Source organism: Mastomys coucha, unplaced genomic scaffold, assembly GCF_008632895.1.
Source record: "Mastomys coucha isolate ucsf_1 unplaced genomic scaffold, UCSF_Mcou_1 pScaffold22, whole genome shotgun sequence".
NCBI classification, from domain to species: Eukaryota; Metazoa; Chordata; class Mammalia; order Rodentia; family Muridae; genus Mastomys; species Mastomys coucha.
In genome coordinates, this window is record NW_022196905.1 from 65,177,655 (window position 1) to 65,198,086 (window position 20,432).

General features: G+C 40.8%; 1 protein-coding gene across 4 annotated transcripts in view; it reads right to left on the minus strand.

Moving 5' to 3' along the window:
* Corin (corin, serine peptidase) overlaps positions 1 to 20,432 on the minus strand; it is a 211,355-nt gene that overhangs the window by 68,483 nt on the left and 122,440 nt on the right. For all 4 annotated transcript variants that reach the window (XM_031342604.1, XM_031342603.1, XM_031342602.1 and 1 more), the window contains exon 6: positions 12,079 to 12,192. In XM_031342604.1, coding sequence (XP_031198464.1) covers positions 12,079 to 12,192 — 114 coding nt within the window. The remainder of the gene's footprint in view (positions 1 to 12,078; positions 12,193 to 20,432) is intronic.

A 20,432-nucleotide genomic window follows, 5' to 3' on the forward strand; every position in this document is an offset into this window, starting at 1 on the left:
AATCAAGTGTCTGAATCCATGCATTCCCCCAGAGAGAAGAGGGGAAAATTGGAAATCATGAATAAAATTCTTTTCTAGCAGTGTGTTTTTGTTTTTCTGGTGGTAGGAGCATTAGGGAATCAAATACTCCATTTAGAATCTGATTGACCTAAGAGCACACCAAAAATTTCCACAAGTTTCTGTGTCCTCTTTGAAGCTCACTCTGGATCTTTGGTAATCCATACTAAAGCGTCTCATCAGAGATATTTTTAAGATTAGCTTGTGTTACCTAAACTACTTCAGAAATGGAGAAAACATAAGCTTTTTTAAAAAATAAAAATAAAATAGAATAAAAAATTAAGATTCACACAGTGGCAAGCTCAGCTTCATAGTCAGGACCTCCTGGTGAGAGGTCCTTTTCAGAAGTTAGATACCAAATTAGCTGCACTTAGAAAATGTCCTGTTACTTCCGTCCTGCCCTGGGGATCAGTAAACACTCAAAACCCAAACCAACAGTGCAGGCAGCCAGGAACCCACAGCAAACAGCAAAGTTCACAGTGGCTCCTTTTATTTGAGTAAATGTTTATTGGTGCTGAAAGGAGATGTGGTCATTGTAATTTGGGGCCAAGAAATCATAATTTTCAAAAGGTGCTTGGTGCTATTTTCTTGTTTAGTTCAAGCATAATTTTTGCCTGGACTTAAGTTAGGTGTTGTTGTACAGCTTTTATTATTATTATTATTATTATTATTATTATTATTATTATTATTATTATTATTATTATTATAGAACTTGATGGAAAAAAATGTTTCGTCTGAAGTTCTTTCGTGTAAATATTTATTTCAGGTTGGCATCTGATAAATACACCATAGACCTTTGTCTCTCAAAATTATCATGAAATTAAAGCTGAACACTAAGAAACAGAAAGCCTTTTTAGCAAGGACTTCCTTTGGTTTGCCCAGTGCCCCACTCTGTAAACACAAGCTGATGTGCCTCAGTTTGAGAGGCAATCAGGGGAAGCTTAGTTTACATTCATAGAATTTTAGAGAGTAAAGGTTATTTCACACAATCTTCTCACTGTGAGATGGCCTGAGAGGTTAAAAGACTTACCACTGCACTGCCTTGTCCCTTAACAGACTTGTTAGAAGAGACTGGACTTGGCGAATACCTGGATTTTTTTCCTCCCACTGACTACCTCTAGAGGAGAGTCCTCCCCTGCCATCTTTCTGGCCCTTCAGATGGAGTAATTCACCGTTGCACGGGAATGGCTGTTTAGCAATGGCCTTGATTGCAAACCACTAGACACAGGTAGCTTTCCCATCATGCTCTCAGCTGCAGCAGTGTCAATGTCTCCACGTATTGCAAAATGTCACCTACAGGTTTGAGAACCACTGTCCTAGTACATAAACACGGGCTACAGGCCTAGCCTAAACCCTCCTTTTCCCATCAGCCTCTTTCCATACCCATGGTCAACGTGACCTTGTTTTCTAAGTATAGAATTTATGTCACTGACTGCATCTATACCATCTTGTTTGGTTTTTATGACACTTCTTGTATTATTCTTGATGTGTTTATAAAAAGATAGAGAAGGAATATGTTCTGTGGATGTGTGGTGAGGTGTGGGGGAAGGGGGTGCCTCAGTAAGCCCATGCTAAGGCATCCCTTCCCCCTGAGGGACCAGCCACAGGACAGTATAGCACAGAATAGAGTTTATTCAGGACATGGGGAGGGGAGTTAAGAGGGTAGTAGAGGAAGTGACAGAGAGAGGGAGGAGCGAGAGAGAGAGAGAGAGAGAGAGAGAGAGAGAGAGAGAAAGAGAGAGAGAGAGAGAGAGGGAGAGGGAGAGGGAGGGAGAGAGAAGAGAGAGAGAGAGAGAGGGAGGGAGAGAGAAGAGAAATACAAGAGTAGAAGGGTAGAGGCCGGCCATGAACACATGGAGAAAGGAAGGAAGGGAATGGGGAGAGAGGGGGGAAGCGCAAGGGGACAGAACTGGAGCAAGAAGGGAAAAGCAAGAGAGCAAGAGAGGGAGGAGGGGGCAAGCAGCCTCTTTTATAGTGGGTCAGGCCTACCTGGCTGTTGCCAGGTAACTGTGGGGTGGACCTTAGAAAGAATGTTAACAATTCTTTTCAAATAACTTATTTGAAATGTCATATTTAACTACCTGATTTAATCACTAAGGTTTAATGGTATCTGAGAAAGACTGTAAATGCTCCCTTCTAGGCTTGATGCAGCCACTTGTAGTCTTGAAATCACATCAACTGCCTGCGTTGGCCTGTCAACATTTGGTCATGAATGAGGGAGAGGATCATAGGGCTCCACCTGTCTCTGACAAAAGACTGACTACTGGAAGGTTCTGGAAGGGTGGAAGTCATTGTCTTCAGTTGCGTTTCCAATGGTGACCTCACCAAACCCTGATGAATAGTGCCAAACCCGAGGTCTCACAGATGCCACCAGTTCAACTCAATATGTCACAAAACAAAGCTAAGAGTCAATAATGTGAAAGGAGGACTTGTAGGGGGAGGGCATTGACAGGGGCAGAAGATGAGAGTAATTAGATTGCATTTATACGTAAAAGAAAATGTCAGAGGCAATTTAATTAACAAAAAAGGAAAAAGAAGGTTTAATGTTCTCTGTGTTTATGTGTTACTCCCCTGATTAGACTAAAAAAAATCTATACTGAAAGCAATCAAAATATAATGCATCTATGTACTGGGTTTCTACAAAATGTATCTACTACTGACTTCACAGATAGAAGAAATTTGTGAATGTGAAATCACTTGACTGAGTCGGCATTTTTCCAAAGCCACTATACTAAGGGAATTTTTGCAAACATTTGAAGCTCTTTTGTATACTTTTCAAATGAGACACTTTTACTTATCAGATGGAATATTTCTAGTATTTACATGCATCCTTACTTTAGGGGAAAAGATTTCTAGAAAATAGATTATAAGAGACATGGTGATGGTGGGCACTCACTTCATTATCTCCTTGGCCACCGTGAGGGGACCCACTGCGTTCCACTATCCTCTTCTTCCTTGCTATTTTGCCTCACCTCAGGTCCAGAAAGACACCAGTCAATCTTAAGTTGTTACTTCTGAGACAAAGAAACCAACACCCAAACAAAGCCCAACCCCACCCCCACTCCACCCCCACCCCACCACATAGAAATAAAATGCTTCCTCTCTTTAAACTGTTTCTCTAAGGTATTTGTCTCAGTCAAGAATGACACAAATGGAGGTGGCAGAGACTAACAAAACTTTAGAGACAAGCACCACCATAGCCATAAACCTCAGTGTTCTTGAGGAGTTGGGCCATGTCTATATAAGTTTTATGCCCAACAACTCAATTCTATAGGTTTTCTATTTAACAACTCAATTCTATAGGTTTTTTACTCAACAACTCAATTCTATAGGTTTTATATCCAACAACTCAATTCTAGACTGTCTTATTTCCACTTTGCTCATAAGGAAATGGAGGCAAAGAAAGGTAGAGATGTGTCCAAGTTTACAGAAACAGGAATGATAAGGATAGAAATATAGGAAACTTGACAGCCTGAGTCAAGCACACACAATACTGATCCCCATATTGTATGGCACTCCTGATAATTAGGTAACCACTGTCATAAAAAACAAACAACAAAACCAAGCAAACGACAATAAAAACAGACAACAACACTGAAAACAAGTGCAACCATTTTATCCAAAGTTCAGAGCAAATGTTTTCCAAAAGTATTTGGCCAATTTCACATGCCAAAAAGTATAAAGTCACACACCGTGAAGGAGCCCTCGCTCATCTGACCTCGGAAGCTAGCAGAATCAGGCTTGATTAGGTTTTGGATGGGAGAACTTTTTGAACCAAAGTATGTGAATTATTTTCTTTGGGACTTGTTTTTGGTTTTAGATTTGCTTCTCTTATTTTATGGGCATGAGTGGTCCATTTACACGTATGTCTGTGTACCACATGCATGTTGGGTGCCTTGGAACTCAGGTACTACACTTGATCTTAGCCAAAAGGCCAAGAAGCAATTACCTTGGAACTCAGAAAAGGGCATGAAATCCCCTGGAACTGCAGTGATGGCTGGTTGTAAGCCATGGGCACGATGGGAATGAAATCTGGGTCCTCTCCAAGAACAGTGAGTACTCCCTGCTGCTGAGTCATCTAAGTCATCTGCTTAGCTCCACGTTGGAGCTTTTTAACAATATGTATCTATAAACACCTGTTGTGTGGCAGTATTAGCAGCCCCGGCTTCAACCTTTCTTGGAGACCCTTACCCAGTCAAAAGTACATTAACATCAAAATAGATGAGCTACCCTCTGGCCCAGGGTCTACGAATCAAAAGCACTTCCACCTAAACTCATCTCCAGGCCAAGCATATGAGTATCACTTCAGAGAGAGGGGATGCTTCCTGGGGATGCTAATGCAGTCAGCACATACTGAGGAAAGCCCAGGTTATAGGCACAGCCTGCCTTGAAGAGCAGAATGAAAGCCAAACATTTAAGTTTTCCTCATTTTTACAAAAACCCTTCTGTTATGAAACTAAGATGCCTCCAAGAGATTGTGAATAGTTTTATTCAATAAATCCTAAAGAATAGCTGACATATAAGATCAAATCAGTTAGTAGAGAAGGAGAGCAGTCAGGGGTATTCACAATGACACCGTGATGGTCAGTGACCACCCAGGGCATGCTAGAGCAACCAGAACAAAACGTTCTCTTGTCATATGAGTGATGAGGTCATCATGTAATTCACCAAATCTGAACTTGGCATGGATAAAGCCATTTCAGAAGCGGCACATAGGACAGAAAATGTGTTAAATTTGGAACCTTTCACGAGTGACGGCAAATCCATCACTTTGATCACTGGTAAACATCTTCATTGCCCCAAGCCTCTGCTGCCTTCGAACAAAAGAAAGGGGTCCATAGTTCCTCCAAAGCTGACAGTTCAATCAAATCCTGAAGACAAACACTTCTGGCACAGCTGATGGACAATTTACCACAGGTAAGTCCTTTCCCCTGCTTCCATTGAATTGAACAATGCAAGAAATGCTGCAAATGACCTAACTTGCTTTTTAAAAGAAAACAAGTGCCCTGTAAGAGGAAGATTTATCTTCCTGTCTTTTCTGGCCATTGTTGTCTCTACCTGCTAGGATATAGGACCTGGGCATTTTCTCCTGCTTCCCCCAGGGAATGTTCAGCCAAGATTCTCCCCTCCCCATTACCTAGGGCTGTGGTAACGCTTTGATTTGCACACAAACCAGACTTCAGACATGGTTCTCATGGAAGAGCAGTAACAACAAGAGAGTAGAGGCCAGTCGCAAGAAGCTCATGTTGAAATGCTGCACAAGTTGAACGTTCTGGCTCAAGTGATGACCTCCGATGGTCAGAAACAATAGCATGCCAAGTTTTACAGGTTTCACTATGGGGCTTCATAGAGACATTTACTAGAGGGATGTTATTTTCTCAATGCACCAGAACAATGAGACACCAATCATGTCATTTTGAGGTATGAATATAATGTCAGCTAGTAGCCATCTTCTTTAATAAACAGTTCCCAAGACATCACCACGCACCTTCCAGAATTAGCAATAACTTCTCATTTAGTTGATAATTAGGAACATTGACTCCTTCAGATTATATCTTAAAGACTGTAGTGCAAAGCAGTAGCAGCATTGACAATCAGTGCTCAGCACCAAAGAGAACAAGATGACGAAGCCAGTCCTGGCTGCACAGGACTAAAGGCACGCATTGACCCTTAATAATGCCCCAGTATTGGCCACAGCAGGAGAAAAATGAGAGATTCTACTGCATCCCCATCAGGTGGACATAATCCATTTGAACCTTTCAGAATTCCTTCCTGTGGTCATTTTGAATAGTATTTTCTGCTAATGTAACAGCAGTAGTCCTCAATGTAACTACATAAAAAGATGTTTTACCTGTAAATTTGCATGCCTAGGCTTTCCTGAAGAGAAAATTCCATGTTGTAAAATAAAAGAAAACCCTTACTAAAAGAATAACGGTTTTCAAAATATACATAGCATAACTTAATTTCTAACAACTGCTACATAATGTACAAAATAAATAAATGTACAAACAAATAAGGGCGAGAATTCACGGGAGAAAAAGGTTGATGTTCACGAGAGAAAAATTTTGAAGACATATAGCATTGAACAGTATTAATTTAAATCGCAACGTTTCTCAAACCTTAATATATCAACATGTGTTGAAACTCTCTAAGAAGTTGACACAAAGTCTCTCCTAACCATTTATATTGTTTCACTCAGCCATTTTTTAAAAGGCTTGTATACTATGAAACCACATTTCAGTGAACAGTGCTCTGATACAATATGCTACCTGCCCAAAATTCCAGCAAAGGAGCATCCTAACCCTCCCCACGGGGAAAAGAGTTGGTATCTGGTTAATAGGACTCTCTCAAGTAAGGCAGCAGTCACAGTCTCCCCTCAAGGCTGGGTGAGTCTCCCAGGAAGGAAACACAGCTCTGTCCCTGCTGACTGGGAGTATATACACCGGCAACAGCGGCTCAGCTCTGTTTCCAGTATAGAAGATGCAGTGGAATGCTCAAGGTCAGTGTTTTCCTTCTGCTTGGGAACTACTGAAATCAGAATCTATACTGCACAAACCACCAACTTATCTAGTCAAGATGGACAAATAAATTACACCAAGCAGCATAGGGTGATTATGCTGATTAGCGGGTTTAAAGCTATCAAGCACCACTATCTCTCCAGCTAAGGGGAAACATAAACAGGCAAGAGGCTTTGGCTCTGCTGAGCCACAAATGTAAAGAGTCATTAATATTAAAAGGTTTCCTATATTTTTTTCTTAAAAAAAAAAAAAAAAAAACAAACTCCTGGGTGCTGGAGAGATGGCTCAGTGGTTATGAGCACTGACTGCCCTTCCAGACGTCCTGAGTTTAATTCCCAGCAACCACATGGTGGCTTACAACCACCAGTAATGAGATCTGAATCCCTCTTCTGGTGTGTCTGAAGACAGCTACAGTGTTTTCATATACATAAAATAAATAATTTTTTAAAAATCAAATTTACACAATATCTTTCCACAAATCCAGCCTTTCAAAGAATAATAAATGGAAAACTCCACACAAGGAGGGAAACTACACCCTAAAAAATCAAGAAAGTAACATTTGAACAAAACTAAAAGAAGATAGCCACATGAACAGAATTTTAACTTTAACAACAAAAATAACAGGAAGCAACAATTACTTTTCCTTAATATCTTTTAATATCAGTGGACTCAAGTCCCCAATAAGAAGACATAGATTAACAGACTGGTTAATGTAAACAGGACCCAACATCTTGCTGCATACAGGAAACTCACCTTGGTGACAAAGGCAAACACTACCTCAGAGTAAAAGGCTGGAAAACAACTTTCCAAGCAAATGGTCCCAAGAAACAAGCTGGAGTGGCCATTCTAATATCGAATAAAATCGAAGTTCAACCTAAAGTGACCAAAAATGAAAAGGAGGAACACTTCATACACATCAAAGCTAAACTCTACCAAGATGAACTCTCAATTCTGAACATCCATGCTCCAAATGCAAGTGCATCTGCATTCATAAAAGAAACTTTACTAAAGCTCAAAGCACACATTGCACCACACACAATAATAGTGAGAGACTTCAACACCCCACTCTCTGCAATGGACAGATCATGGAAACAGAAATTAAACAGAGACACAGTGAAATTAACCAAAGTTATGAAACAAATGGATTTAACAGATATCTATAGAACATCCTAAAACAAAAGGATATACCTTCTTCTCAGCACCTCATGGTACCTTCTCCAAAACTGACCATATAATTGGTTACAAAACAGGCCTCAAGAGATACAAGAAGATTGAAATAATTCCATGCATCCTATCAGATCACCACAGACTAAGGCTGGTCCTCAAAGACAACATAAACAATAGGAAGCCCACATACATGTGGAAGCTGAACAACACTCTAGGCAATGATAACTTGGTGAAGGAAGAAATAAAGAAAGAAATTAAAGACTTTCTAGAGTTTAATGAAAATGAAGCCACAACATACACAATCTTATGGGACACAATGAAAGCAGTCCTAAGAGGAAAACTCATAGCTCTGAGTGTCTCCAAAAATAAATTGGAGAGAGCATACACTAGCAGTTTGACAGCACAACTGAAAGCTCTAGAATAAAAAGAAGCAAATTCACCCAAGAGGAGCAGATGGCAGGAAATAAACAAACTCAGAGCTAAAATCAACCAAATGGAAACAAAAAGAACTATACAAAGAATCAACCAAACCAGGAGCTGGTTCTTTGAGAAAATCAACAAAATAGATAACCCCTTAGCCAGACTAACTAGAGGGCACAGAGACAGTATCCTAATTAACAAGATCAGAAATGAAAAGGGAAATATAACGACAGACACTGAGGAAATCCAAAAAATCATGAGATCCTACTACAAAAGCCTATACTCAACAAAACTGGAAAACCTGGATGAAATGGACAATTTTCTAGACAGATACCAGGTACCAAAGTTAAATCAAGATCAGATAAATGATCTAAACAGTCCGATATCTCCTAACAAAATAGAAACAGTCATTAATAGTCTCCCAACCAAAAAAGCCCAGGACCAGATGGGTTTAGTGCAGAGTTTTATCAGACCTTCAAAGAAGACCTAAAACCAATACTCTTCAAACTATTCCATAAAACAGAAACAGAAGGTACTCTAAACAACTCATTGTATGAATCCACAATTATTCTTATTCCTAAAACACACAAAGACTCAACAAAGAAAGAGAACTTCAGACCAACGTCTCTTATGAATATTGATGCAAAAATACTCAATAAAATTCTTGTAAATTGAATCCAAGAATACATCAAAATGATCATCTATCATGATCAAGTAGGCTTCATCCCAGGGATGCAGGGATGGTTCAATATATGGAAATCCATCAATGTAATCCACTCAAAGAAGAAAATCATATAATCATCTCATTAGATGCTGAGAAAGCATTTGACAAAATCCAACACCCCTTCATGATAAAAGTCTTGGAAAGATCAGGAATTCAAGGCCCATACCTAAACATAGTAAAAGCAATATACAGCATATATAGTATATAATATATAGTAGCCGACATCAAACTAAATGGAGAGAAACTTGAAGCAATCCCACTAAAATCAGGAACTAGACAAGGCTGCTCACCATCTCCCTATCTATTCAATATTGTACTTGAAGTCCTAGCCAGAGCAATTAGACAACAAAAGTATATCAAAGGGATAAAAATTGGAAAGGAAGAAGTCAAATTATCACTATTTGCAGATGATATGATAGTATACTTAAGTGATCCCAAAAATTCCACCAGAGAACTCCTAAACCTGATAAACAACTTCAGCAAAGTAGCTGGATATAAAATTAACTCAAGCAAATCAATGGCCTTCCTCTACACAAAGGATAAACAGGCTGAGAAAGAAATTAGGGAAACAACACCCTTCACAATAGTCACAAACAATATAAAATACCTTGGTGTGAGTCTAACTAAGCAAGTGAAAGATCTATATGACAAGAACTTCAAGTCTCTGAAGAAAGAAATCGAAGAAGATCTCAGAAGATGGAAAGGTCTCCCATGCTCATGGATTGGTAGGATTAATATAGTGAAAATGGTCAACTTGCCAAAAGCAATCTACAGATTCAATGCAATCTCCATCAAAATACCAACTCAATTCTTTATGGAGTTGGAAAGAGCAATTTGCGAATTCATCTGGGATAACAAAAAACCTAGGATAGTGAAAACTATTCTCAACAATAAAAGAACTTCTGGAGGCATCACCATCCCTGACCTTAAGCTGTACTACAGAGCAATTATGATTAAAAAAAAAGCATGGTATTGGTACAGTGACAGGTAAGTGGATCAATGGAATAGAATTGAAGACCCAGAAATGAATCCACACACTTATGGTCACTTGATCTTTGACAAAGGAGCTAAAACCACCCAGTGGAAAAAAGACAGCATTTTCAACAAATGGTTATGGCTCAAACTGGAGGTTAGTAGGAAGAAAAATGCAAATCAACCCATTCCTATCTCCTTGAACAAAACTCAAGCCCAAATGGATCAAGGACCTCCACATAAATCCAGATACACTGAAACTAATAGAAAAGAAAGTGGGGAAGAACCTCGAGCACATAGGCACAGGGGAAAATTTCCTGAACAGAACATCAATAGCTTATGGTCTAAGATCAATACCTGACAAATGAGACCTCAAAAAATTGCAAAGCTTCTGTAAGGCATAGGACACTATCAATAGGACAAAATGGCAACCAACAGATTGGGAAAAGATCTATACCAATCCTATATTTGATAGAGGGCTAATATCCAATATATACAAAGAACTCAATAAATTAGACTCCAGAGAACCAAATAACCCTACTAAAATGGGGTACAGAGCTAAACAAAGAATTCTCAACTGAGGAAACCTGAATGGCTGAGAAGCACCTAAAGAAGTGTTCAACATCCTTAGTCATCAGGGGAATGCAAATCAAAACAACCCTGAGATTCCACCTCACACCAGTCAGAATGGCTAAGTTCAAATCTCAGGTGACAGCAGATGCTTGCGAGGTTGTGGAGAAAGAGGAATACTCCTTCACTGCTGGTGGGTTTGCAAGCTGGTCCAACCACTCTGGAAATCAGTTTGGTGGTTCCTCAGGAAATTGGACATAGTTCTACCTGAGGACCCAGCTATATCACATCCAGAAGATGCTCCAGCATGTAACAAGGACACATGCTCCACCATGTTCATAACAGCCTTATTTAGCCAGAAACTGGAAAAAACCCAGATGCCCCTCACCAGAGGAATGGATACAGAAAATGTGGTACATTTACACAATGGAGTACTACTCAACTATTAAGAACAATGAATTTATGAAATTCTTAGGGAAATGGATGGATCCGGAGGATATCACCCTGAGTGAGGTAACCCAGTCACAAAAGAACACACATGATATGCACTCACTGATAAGTTGATATTATCCCAAAAGCTCGGAATACCTAAGATACAATCCACAAACCACATGAAGCTCAAGAAGAAGGAAGACCAAAGTGTGAATACTTAGATCCTTCTTAGAAGAAGGAACAAAATAGCCATGGAAGGAGTTACAGAAACAAAGTGTGGAACAGAAACTGAAGAAATGACAATCCAGAGACTGCCCCACCTAGGGATCCATCCTATACATAATCACCAAACCCAGACACTATTGTGGATGCCAACATGTACTTGTTGACAGGAGTCTGACATAGCTGTCTCTTGAGAGGTTCTGCCAGAGCCTGACAAATACAGAAGTGGATGTTCACAGCCAACCATTGGACTGAGCACAGGCTCCCCATGAAGGAGCTAGAGAAAGGATCCAAGGAGCCGAAGGGGTTTGCAGCACCATAGGAGGAATAACCAGTACCCTCAGAGCTCCCAGGGACTAAACCACCAACCAAAGAGTACACATAGTGGGACTCATGGCTCCAGATGCATATGTAGCAGAGGATGGCCAACTGTCATCTGTCTCTATCAAGTGATAGAGGCCCTTGGTCCTGTGAAGGTTTATTGCCCAGTGTAGGAGAGTGCCAGAGCCAGGAAGTGGAAGAGGGTGGGTTGGTGATTAAGGGGAGGGAGTAGGGAATAAGAGTTTTTTGGAGGGGAAACCAGGAAAGGGGAGGACAAGTAAATAAAGTAAATATCTAATAAAAATAAAACTCCTTTAAACAATTGACCATTATAAAGTTTTCAAAACAAAAACAAAATTCCTGACCCAAAGAAAGTAAATACAACCCCCCCCCCCCCACAAGATAACCTAGCTCTATAGGAAACAGTTTACTCTCTGAGCTGTTCCTTTGGGCATCTAGCTGCAGGGGTGCTTATAAACCCATGCCTTGGAGCAGGGTGCAAACCCAGCTTTGTGGCTCTGGGGGAGACAAACCTATTGGCTCACTTAAGAACAGCAAACCAGTGGCCGGTTACTAATGGCCCAGCTGGCTGTCAGTGTCTGATAGTGCAGTGGCTTAGGTTCCTCAGTAGAATCTCTTCCCACCCAGAGGAGCCCCACAAGGCCTGTCACCTACTGCAATGTGCCTCGTCGCTCCAGTCATCACAGTCATTGTAGCCATTACACTGCAGCTTCTTGGGCACGCAGAGCCCACTGGTACACAGGAAGTTCTCTCCCCCTCCACAGAACGCTGAAAAAGAAAGGGGGCAGGATCAGAACATGTTTCTTTATTCTTTTCAACTTAGAAGAGAGAGAGGAAAAATTTTTAAAATAATAAAACGTTCCTTTGAAGTTTGACGGATTTGCTTCCAGGTCCGTTCGCTGTCATTTGCCACCATTTTCCCTTTAGACTTGGGAATGCTTGCGGTAGGATTATCTAGAAGCAAGCCAAACAGTGCTTGCTGGAGACAGCCAGGTTAGAATTTACCAGCGGGCTTCGCACAAGAGGTTTGTGTGTTCAGAAACAATAGAACACTCAGCCCCAACAAGTGCACAGTTTACGTGGAGAAAATGCCCAACGGGAAAATGTTTTTCTAAGCAATGGCAAACAATGTGAAAGCGAAGTATTATTGACTGAACAAACAGGTCCCTCTTTAAATGATACTGTGTGCAGCTTGCAGACAGTTCCCATAAAAACAGAGTCAGACAACTGATGTGCTCTGGAATACGGGAGCAGAGACCCCCCATGCCCTCCATTTGAAATATATTTGCTTGCCTTAACAAAGGGTCAGTTAAAGTGTAAGGGTCTGTTTGGGCATAGGAAATGTGAAACCCTACTTATTAACTAATAATATTTTCTGCCAGGCAGTGGTGGCACACTCTTTTAATCCCAGCACTTGGGAGGCAGACGCAGGTAGATTTCTGAGTTCGAGGCTAGCCTGGTCTACAGAGCAAGTTCCAGGCAGCTAGGGCTACACAGAGAAACCCTGTCTCAAAAAAAAAAAAAAAACAAAAAAGAAAAGAAAAAAATTTTTCTATCATTTTGTCAATGACAGTGAACAGTTACATGGGACTACTTTTTGCTATTACCATGATAGTCCCTTTTTCTTCCTCCTTAAATTTCAACAACTACTTGACTACTTGAAAATTACAATATATAACAAATTCCAGATAGCAAGTCAGAAATACTATCAAGAAGGGTCATTAATAAAAAGGAAACTTCAATGAAGCAGATACAAAATAAAGTTCCATGTGTGCTTATATGTGATGGATACCCTTCATACTATAGAACCTTTGACTCAAAAATCTGATTTCTTGGACTTTGTGGAAAGGAAATTAATATTAATACAAACAAGTTTCACTTTAAGGCTATTCATACTATACTTGTTTATGATGAGGGAACCATAAGGTAGCAATTATATAAAACATAGGGGCTGCCTAAATTAATTTGTTAGTTAGTGTCACTGAAAATGCACAACACAGGGGGAAAAAAATAACAACTCAACACCCCGGGGAAAAGTTCAAGATGCTTCAAGTGAAAAAGGCACCAGTTGGTGTTAAATAGCATATTATAATTTGTCATAGATCAACATCAACTACTTTAATTATCCCTAGTAAAAAGGCTAAAAGTGATTTATATCTTGTTTCACTCTGAATTTCTACAAATATAGTAATGAAGTATATTTCTCTAGTCAGAGAAAAATGTAATTTTTTTTGGAAGGGATGGCACAGTTTTAGAATAGTAGAACATAAAATCATCAAAGCTACTGTGCATTCCAGTCAGAGGGATGGTTGCCTGCCCACAGCCTCCTGAAGGACGTGTTCCTTGACCATGTGACCCTTGTACCCTTAATAGTGGGAACTGAGAGCTGGATAACTCTTTGATATAAAAATGGGAATGAAGAAAAGCACAGAGCAAGAGCTGCAGGAAGGGACTCCCATCTGTCACAGTTCCCACTTGTTCAGTGGCTGGCACTCAGAAGGATCTAGATTAGTATTCGATGGGAAGAGACACATAAATCCCCAAGAAGGCCATACATCACCACAAAGCTGGAAGGAAATAAGTCATGCTGTACCAATGATTCTTTCTTTTCCCAAAGCTCTCATGAAAATAAGTGTTTTGATTTGTTGGAAACAAAGTCCCAGATGATCAGATAATCTCACAATATCAATGATAAAAATATGGCTTTCATTGCATTAATAGTTTCTGAATCAATCTAATTAATCATATAGTGAATCTCAACTGCCAAAGTACTCAATAAGTCTGATGTGTACAGTGTAGGAGAATTTAACACATGCGTGAATGTATGTACTAAATATAACTACAAGTACAGACGCCTAATGGGCACACAGGAAAGCAGATATAAAATGGAACAACGCACTAGGACTTTACCGGCTGGTCTATGCAATATCTTCCCTCCGGAGGTGAAAGAAAATTGTCAAGGGGGTGTCTATCCTACTGGGCGATTGGTTCCCTACTGTACAAACCGTGGAGTGCAAAAGCCCATGTCTGCCTTTCCGAGGCTGCTTCAGGGAGCTCCGTAGTCCCACCTATGGTTCTGATGAGTCCTCGGGAAATGGAGCTGAAAGCTCCCGATCAAGTCCCTGCCTTCCAGAGCATCTCAAGACCTCATGTAAACATGGTTAGTGAAGCCAGTACTTGGATGTGGTCATCTCAAATCTAGGTCAAGTTTAAATCCTAGCACTGCTGGTGCCAACTCGTTATCGACCTCCCTTGTCCTGGCTGATTCATCGGAAGGTGACTTCTGGGTGGCACAACATTTGAAGGGGGTGGGACAGTCTTCTTGGTTTCGAGACATTGAAAATGGTGTCCTCCTTTCTTTGAAAGTGTGTGCTTAAGTCAGTCTCAAGAAGACAAATAGTGCCCATTTTCTCTCATTGGTGGTTTATACGATTTATATTAACACATAAAGCAATGTATCTACATCTGATATGATTGTAAAGGCAGATTTGTCTAGAGAGCAAAGGTGCATAAGGAGAGTGGAGAAGATGGAAGGAGGAAGTGGCAAGGAATATGCACAAAGTACATTGCATAAATGCATAAACATGCCCTTATGAAATACAGCACTGTGTACAATGAACACACAGAGAAAAAAAAAGAAGCTGAAAAAGAAAGTTCAAAGTCTTGTCATCAGTATCACTTTTAAAAAATTGGAGTATAAAGAATCTTTTCTGTTTGAGTTTTGGATATAGAATCTGCCATTTCCTTGCATAACCTTTTCAATTTGCAAAAAAAAAAAAAAAAAAAAAAAAAAAAAAGGTATAAACATCAACTTTGATTCCTAAAATTGAAGGCAGACACTCTGACATCCTTGGGGGAAGTGGTAATTTACAGATAGACGAACCTGAGTGCCAGGAGGTTAAGACAGCAATGGTCCAAAGCTATAATGCTAGTAAGAGGTGAAAAAAAGTCAGCCCAGAATCTTGAGGTACAGACTGCAGCCCAGTCCTCCACGCCCACCCACTCCCCTGTTCTGCTAGCAACCATCATGCTGTTAGCTGAGTCTGATTCTAGGGTACTGGGTCTGAGCCAAAGTTCAAATTGTCTTTCTTTCTCTCTGTAAACAAAAGACAGATGTCTGTTCTCCAGGTGAATCGGATCCAGATGAAGTGACATTCCACATCAGCTCTGGCTTTTTGGAAGACATCCTAAGCACTTAGCAAGTTTCTGCAGAGGTTTTGCTGTAAATTTCACTGTCTTCTACCAATTGTCTTTTCACAGCCTTTGAATTGTCACTCAGATGATAAAGAGAGATCCTGAGGAGAAGGCAATGCTGTACCATCTCGACACTGCACACTGCTTCGTCTGCAATTCTACAAGGAATGTGCTGCACTTAAATGAAAATCAATAGCCGGCAGATCAATAGAAGGGTAGTCATTAATTAATTGAGACAAGATTTACAGAGCACCTCCCTAGCCTAGTCCCTATGGATACCTGAGTAAGAAAGCAAAGCTGCCTGCCCCCAAGCAAGTATGCATGCAACTGGTCGTCGTCTGATTAAAGGCGTCTCAACACCACTGCTGAATTCTCTTTATTCTTGAGACAATGAACGCTTCTGCAAGAACAGCCGTGTTCAGTTATGTCCCATGAGATGCTTCTTTCCATGTCCAGGTAGGGTGGGGTTGCTTGTAAACCACCTGGGCTTCAGACTGCCATGGCCTTGGGAGAGCATATACTCATGAGGATGGTTGGCTTTTCTCAATATTCTAGTCTCTCATGAGTTTCTAAAATAACAATTTGCAAACCCAAATTCATTGGTAACTTCAAGTGTTTTCAGCCTTCCTTGATTCTCTCTGTATTTCAGGGTAACATTGATGAGCCACCATGCAGTTGCTAGGAATTGAACTCAGGAGCTCTGGAAGAGGGCAGTCAAGTGCTCCTAACCACTGAGCCATCTCTCCGTTCTATCAGAGCAGCATTTATATTGGCAAATGCTCTCTTACTCTAGTGATCAACTTCTAGTGTCCTGGCAATTCCTAACCAACTATTGATTGTGAGGGAGCCCCATCAACCCTTCTTTTGAGCTTGCTCAGAGCCTGAAGCTCAGCTTCAATTCCACCTCTAGAGAAAGCTACAGCGCATTCCAACTGGGTCTTCACAGGGTAAGAGCCTGTCGGCTACATTCTACACCCAGCTTGAACGCTTGGTGTAAATCTGCCTGTGGCTGACCCAATCATTCCTAGGGAGAGTGCTGTATCTTTAAGAGTCAAAGACAGACCTCACCTTTGGGATGAAAAATCAGGGAAGAGAAAGTCCAAGGGTCCGATCTAATTACCAAACTTGGGCTCTGCCCTAACTTCTATGGAGGGTAAGTCATAATACCTGAGCCTTTCATTTGTTGAATATTAAAAGAGTTATGGGTAGAAGTTGGAGTCAGGAGGCTCTGAGTATAGAAGGAGTGAGACTCTCCAAGAGGAAAGAGCACGCTGGACACTGCTGGAGAAGAGAGATGCAGCACAGCTGAGTATCTGTCTGTGGATAGAGACTAGCCCCAGATCGGCAATGCAGTGGCCAGTGGAGACCTTATGAGAATTTCAATAAAGTACTGGGACCAAAGCCAGACAGGGGTGTGTCTGTGGGAGAAGGGGCAGGTGGTGAGCAGCTAAGACAGAAAGGGCAGCTTTGCCGCTGAAGAGAGCAACTAAATGTTATGATAAGTGAGCACAAAAACAATGTTTAAAATGAAGTATTTTAATGCATTTGAATGATCGTGTTCTGAAGGAGAAGCAGAAAAGACACTAATGATTGCCCATGAGCCAACTAAATAGTGACCACTCACCAAGATAAAAGCGAGAGACAAAGAATATATACATATATAGTCTAACCACACAGATTGTATCTTTCTATCCCTCTAATCCACCACAAAAATGAGGATTCCTCAGATATAACTATCTACTAAGCTAAGAAATCCTTTTCATTTTCATTTTGAACATCTCTTTTGTCTTTTTGTATTAAAATTTTTTATTCTTTGTTTTGGGGTTTGTTCTGAGGCTGGCTGGGAGTTTCTGATCTCATCTCCTGTGCCTGGATATTCTTGGATTTATGTATAACACAAGGCCAAACAAGGGATCTTTTAGCACAGCACTGAGACCACTGCTTCCAAGAGTGCTGATGCCCAGGCCCATCAGGCACAGTCAGCAGAAAGTCAAGCTAAGCCAGACAGCCACAAACCCCATGTTTTGTTACAACTCACACAATTTCTATCTCAAAGCACTTTCGCATGTTTGTTCGTCGTCTCTGGCTGCTTCCTACCATGTAACTTTCTTAAGGGAAGGCAGCTGGTCAGTTTTCTTACTGCTGTGTCCTGAGTCTAGGATGAAACTGTCACATAATAGGAAGAAATCACATTATTTATAAAGTAATAAATGAAGCCTGGGAACATGGAGTGCCGAGAGAGTCAAGCTAAATGACGATGGTTCTAGTTCCTCGGCCCTCCATATTCAAGGATAATGAATATCTTATGATGTTCTTTTCACTGATGGATGAATAAATGAACAAAATACTAAAATTTCTCTGTGTGCCAGTGAAATATTAGTCAAACCTGCAGACAAGGCCTGTTCTTGGTACAATTTGCTCTAATAACAGGACAAAGAAAGGATATTCTACCTAAAATAACCTCGCCTCTGGCCTATGATGGTAAGCCCAGTGCTCCATCCCCACACCTCTACCCACAGTACTTATTTTTTGGGTTAGAGTGGTATATTTCTGAAAATGTCTATGATGTGCAGGAAAGGGACCCTGGGTCAATGTCACACAGCACAGGGTGTGTCAGGACTATCTGCTTACACAGGAAAGGATAAACCTCTGAGAAGGGTTTTTGCTACCAAAACAGCATTTAGAACTCCTTCTTTAAGATTATGAGTGTTGCGGGACAGTGGTGGCTCACACCTTTAATCCCAGCACTTGGGAGGCAGAGGCAGACAGATTCCTGAGTTCAAGGCCAGCCTGGTCTACAGAGTGAGTACCAGGGCTACACGGAGAAACCCTGTCTTGAAAAAAAAAAAAAGATTATAAGTGTCCAATTCAAACCTGAGTTGAACACAGTTAATTCTTTTTTGGTTATAATAGTTGCAATTTCTGTTATAAACCATCATCTTTTCATTATAATTAATATTCATTATACTTGAACTTGAAAAGACATGAGTAACTTGATGCTGAAGAAGATTCAGGACAGGACCAGACCTTTCTTCTAACTTTTCTTATCGCTTCCTATTTCCCATGAGTAAGAAGAATGTGGATGGATGTCTGGAACTGTGAAGGGCTCAGAATGAGTTGAAGATGCAGTGGGCATGGGTTTAACTCTGTCACACATGGATATAAGAGATTTGGTATCTAGGCCAGCAAGAAGGCTTAGGAGGTAAAGGCACTTGCTACCAAGCCTGACAAATGAGTTTGCTCCCTGGAACCCATGTGATGGAAAAAGAAAACAGACTCCTTTAAGGTGTCCCCAGATCTCCCCAACAGCTGCACTAACATGCCCCCTAAAACACATACACATACAAATCAGTTTAAATCAGGAAATCCATGTCAATTTCTTCATCAAAATCACATTGCTTCATGTTTCAATCTAAACAATGATGAGAAATATCCAAACACATTCTATAGGGCCTCTCCTGCAACATAGGACAGAGCCATGGTGTGCGGATCTGTGGGGCTCACCCGCTACCTGAAGAACTAAGGAAAGATCTGGAGTTTTCAGTCCCTCTAAGAATTGTTGATGGGCTTGTGTTTGCTGAGCAGGGTCAGGCAGAATCCCCAACTGTGTCTCTAGAAATAGTCCCCAGTGGCCTGTTTCTAAGTATTCCACACAGCCATTCCCTTCTGAGATCCTGCTTTGGCAAGGAGGAGCATGACAAAACTCAGGGAGCATCTACCACATGCTTCTTACTTCCCGGTCCTCTGAGACCACTGCAAACATTTCTCTCCACACCATCCATGCTGAGTGACCTTACAGGCTCCCCACATCTCTTTCCCACCTCTCAGCTGCATCTTTCCTTCCTAAGGATGCGGAAGTGAGAACTCATCATTTTGACTGCTCAGTGAATGGTTGAGTGGTTTTGTTTTTATTCTTCTTAAAAGAGCAAAATTCCCAATTAGGAAACTTCATTGTCCAAAGATAGCACATGATTAGTGATCTATTATAGATCCATTTAGATGGCTCCTAATATTCTAAAAGGACAGGCATCATGGTGGTTTCCTTTATGTTCCATGGTATCCCCATGTTGCAAACACTAGGGGAAACCAAGCCACAGCACACACAGCTCTTTAATTTAATATCCCTTGGTGCTTTTTATACATCCTTTATTTAGTAAGAAACCATCTCTGGTAAACAAATGTTCAAAGGAAATCCAAAACAGCTTCCAAAATTAATATGCCTGAGTTGCTCCTGGCCTTAAACACCCCTCCCCCACCCAACTCCTGCTATGAAGTAGAGCTATGCTATGCTTTGGGTCTGTGGGGACTTTATCATATGGCCCTCAGCTTTAATTCCTAAAAGTAAGACCTGAGAGTAGGTATTGGCAGTCTGACAGCATGATGGAAGGTCTATCATTCTGTAGAGAAATTATTCATCACAAAGTTATCTAAAAGTGGCCTCGAGGAAACAAAATCTACATGTGTAACTGGGAAAGAGAACATGAGTGGAATTCCAAAAGCAGCCCCCGGCCACCACTCAGCATCTCAAGAAACATCCTGGCGTAAAACATGCACAGTCTCATCTAGTAGAGCTTTAAAAGGGCAGAGGAAAAGGTAAAGAAAACACAGCGCAGAAATCTGGAAGTCAAGCTGGATGACCAGAGACCAACTGAAACAGAAGCCAGGCAGAAGGACTAGGATGTGTCTCACAAAGAAATCTCTGTTCAGTTCAGTATTTAAGATAAGAAGGCAGCAAGGGCAGGACCAAAGAGAAAGGAATGAGGGTCAGAAGAAACGAGGGAAGGCAGAAAGGATTGAGGAATCTTCAAAACCAG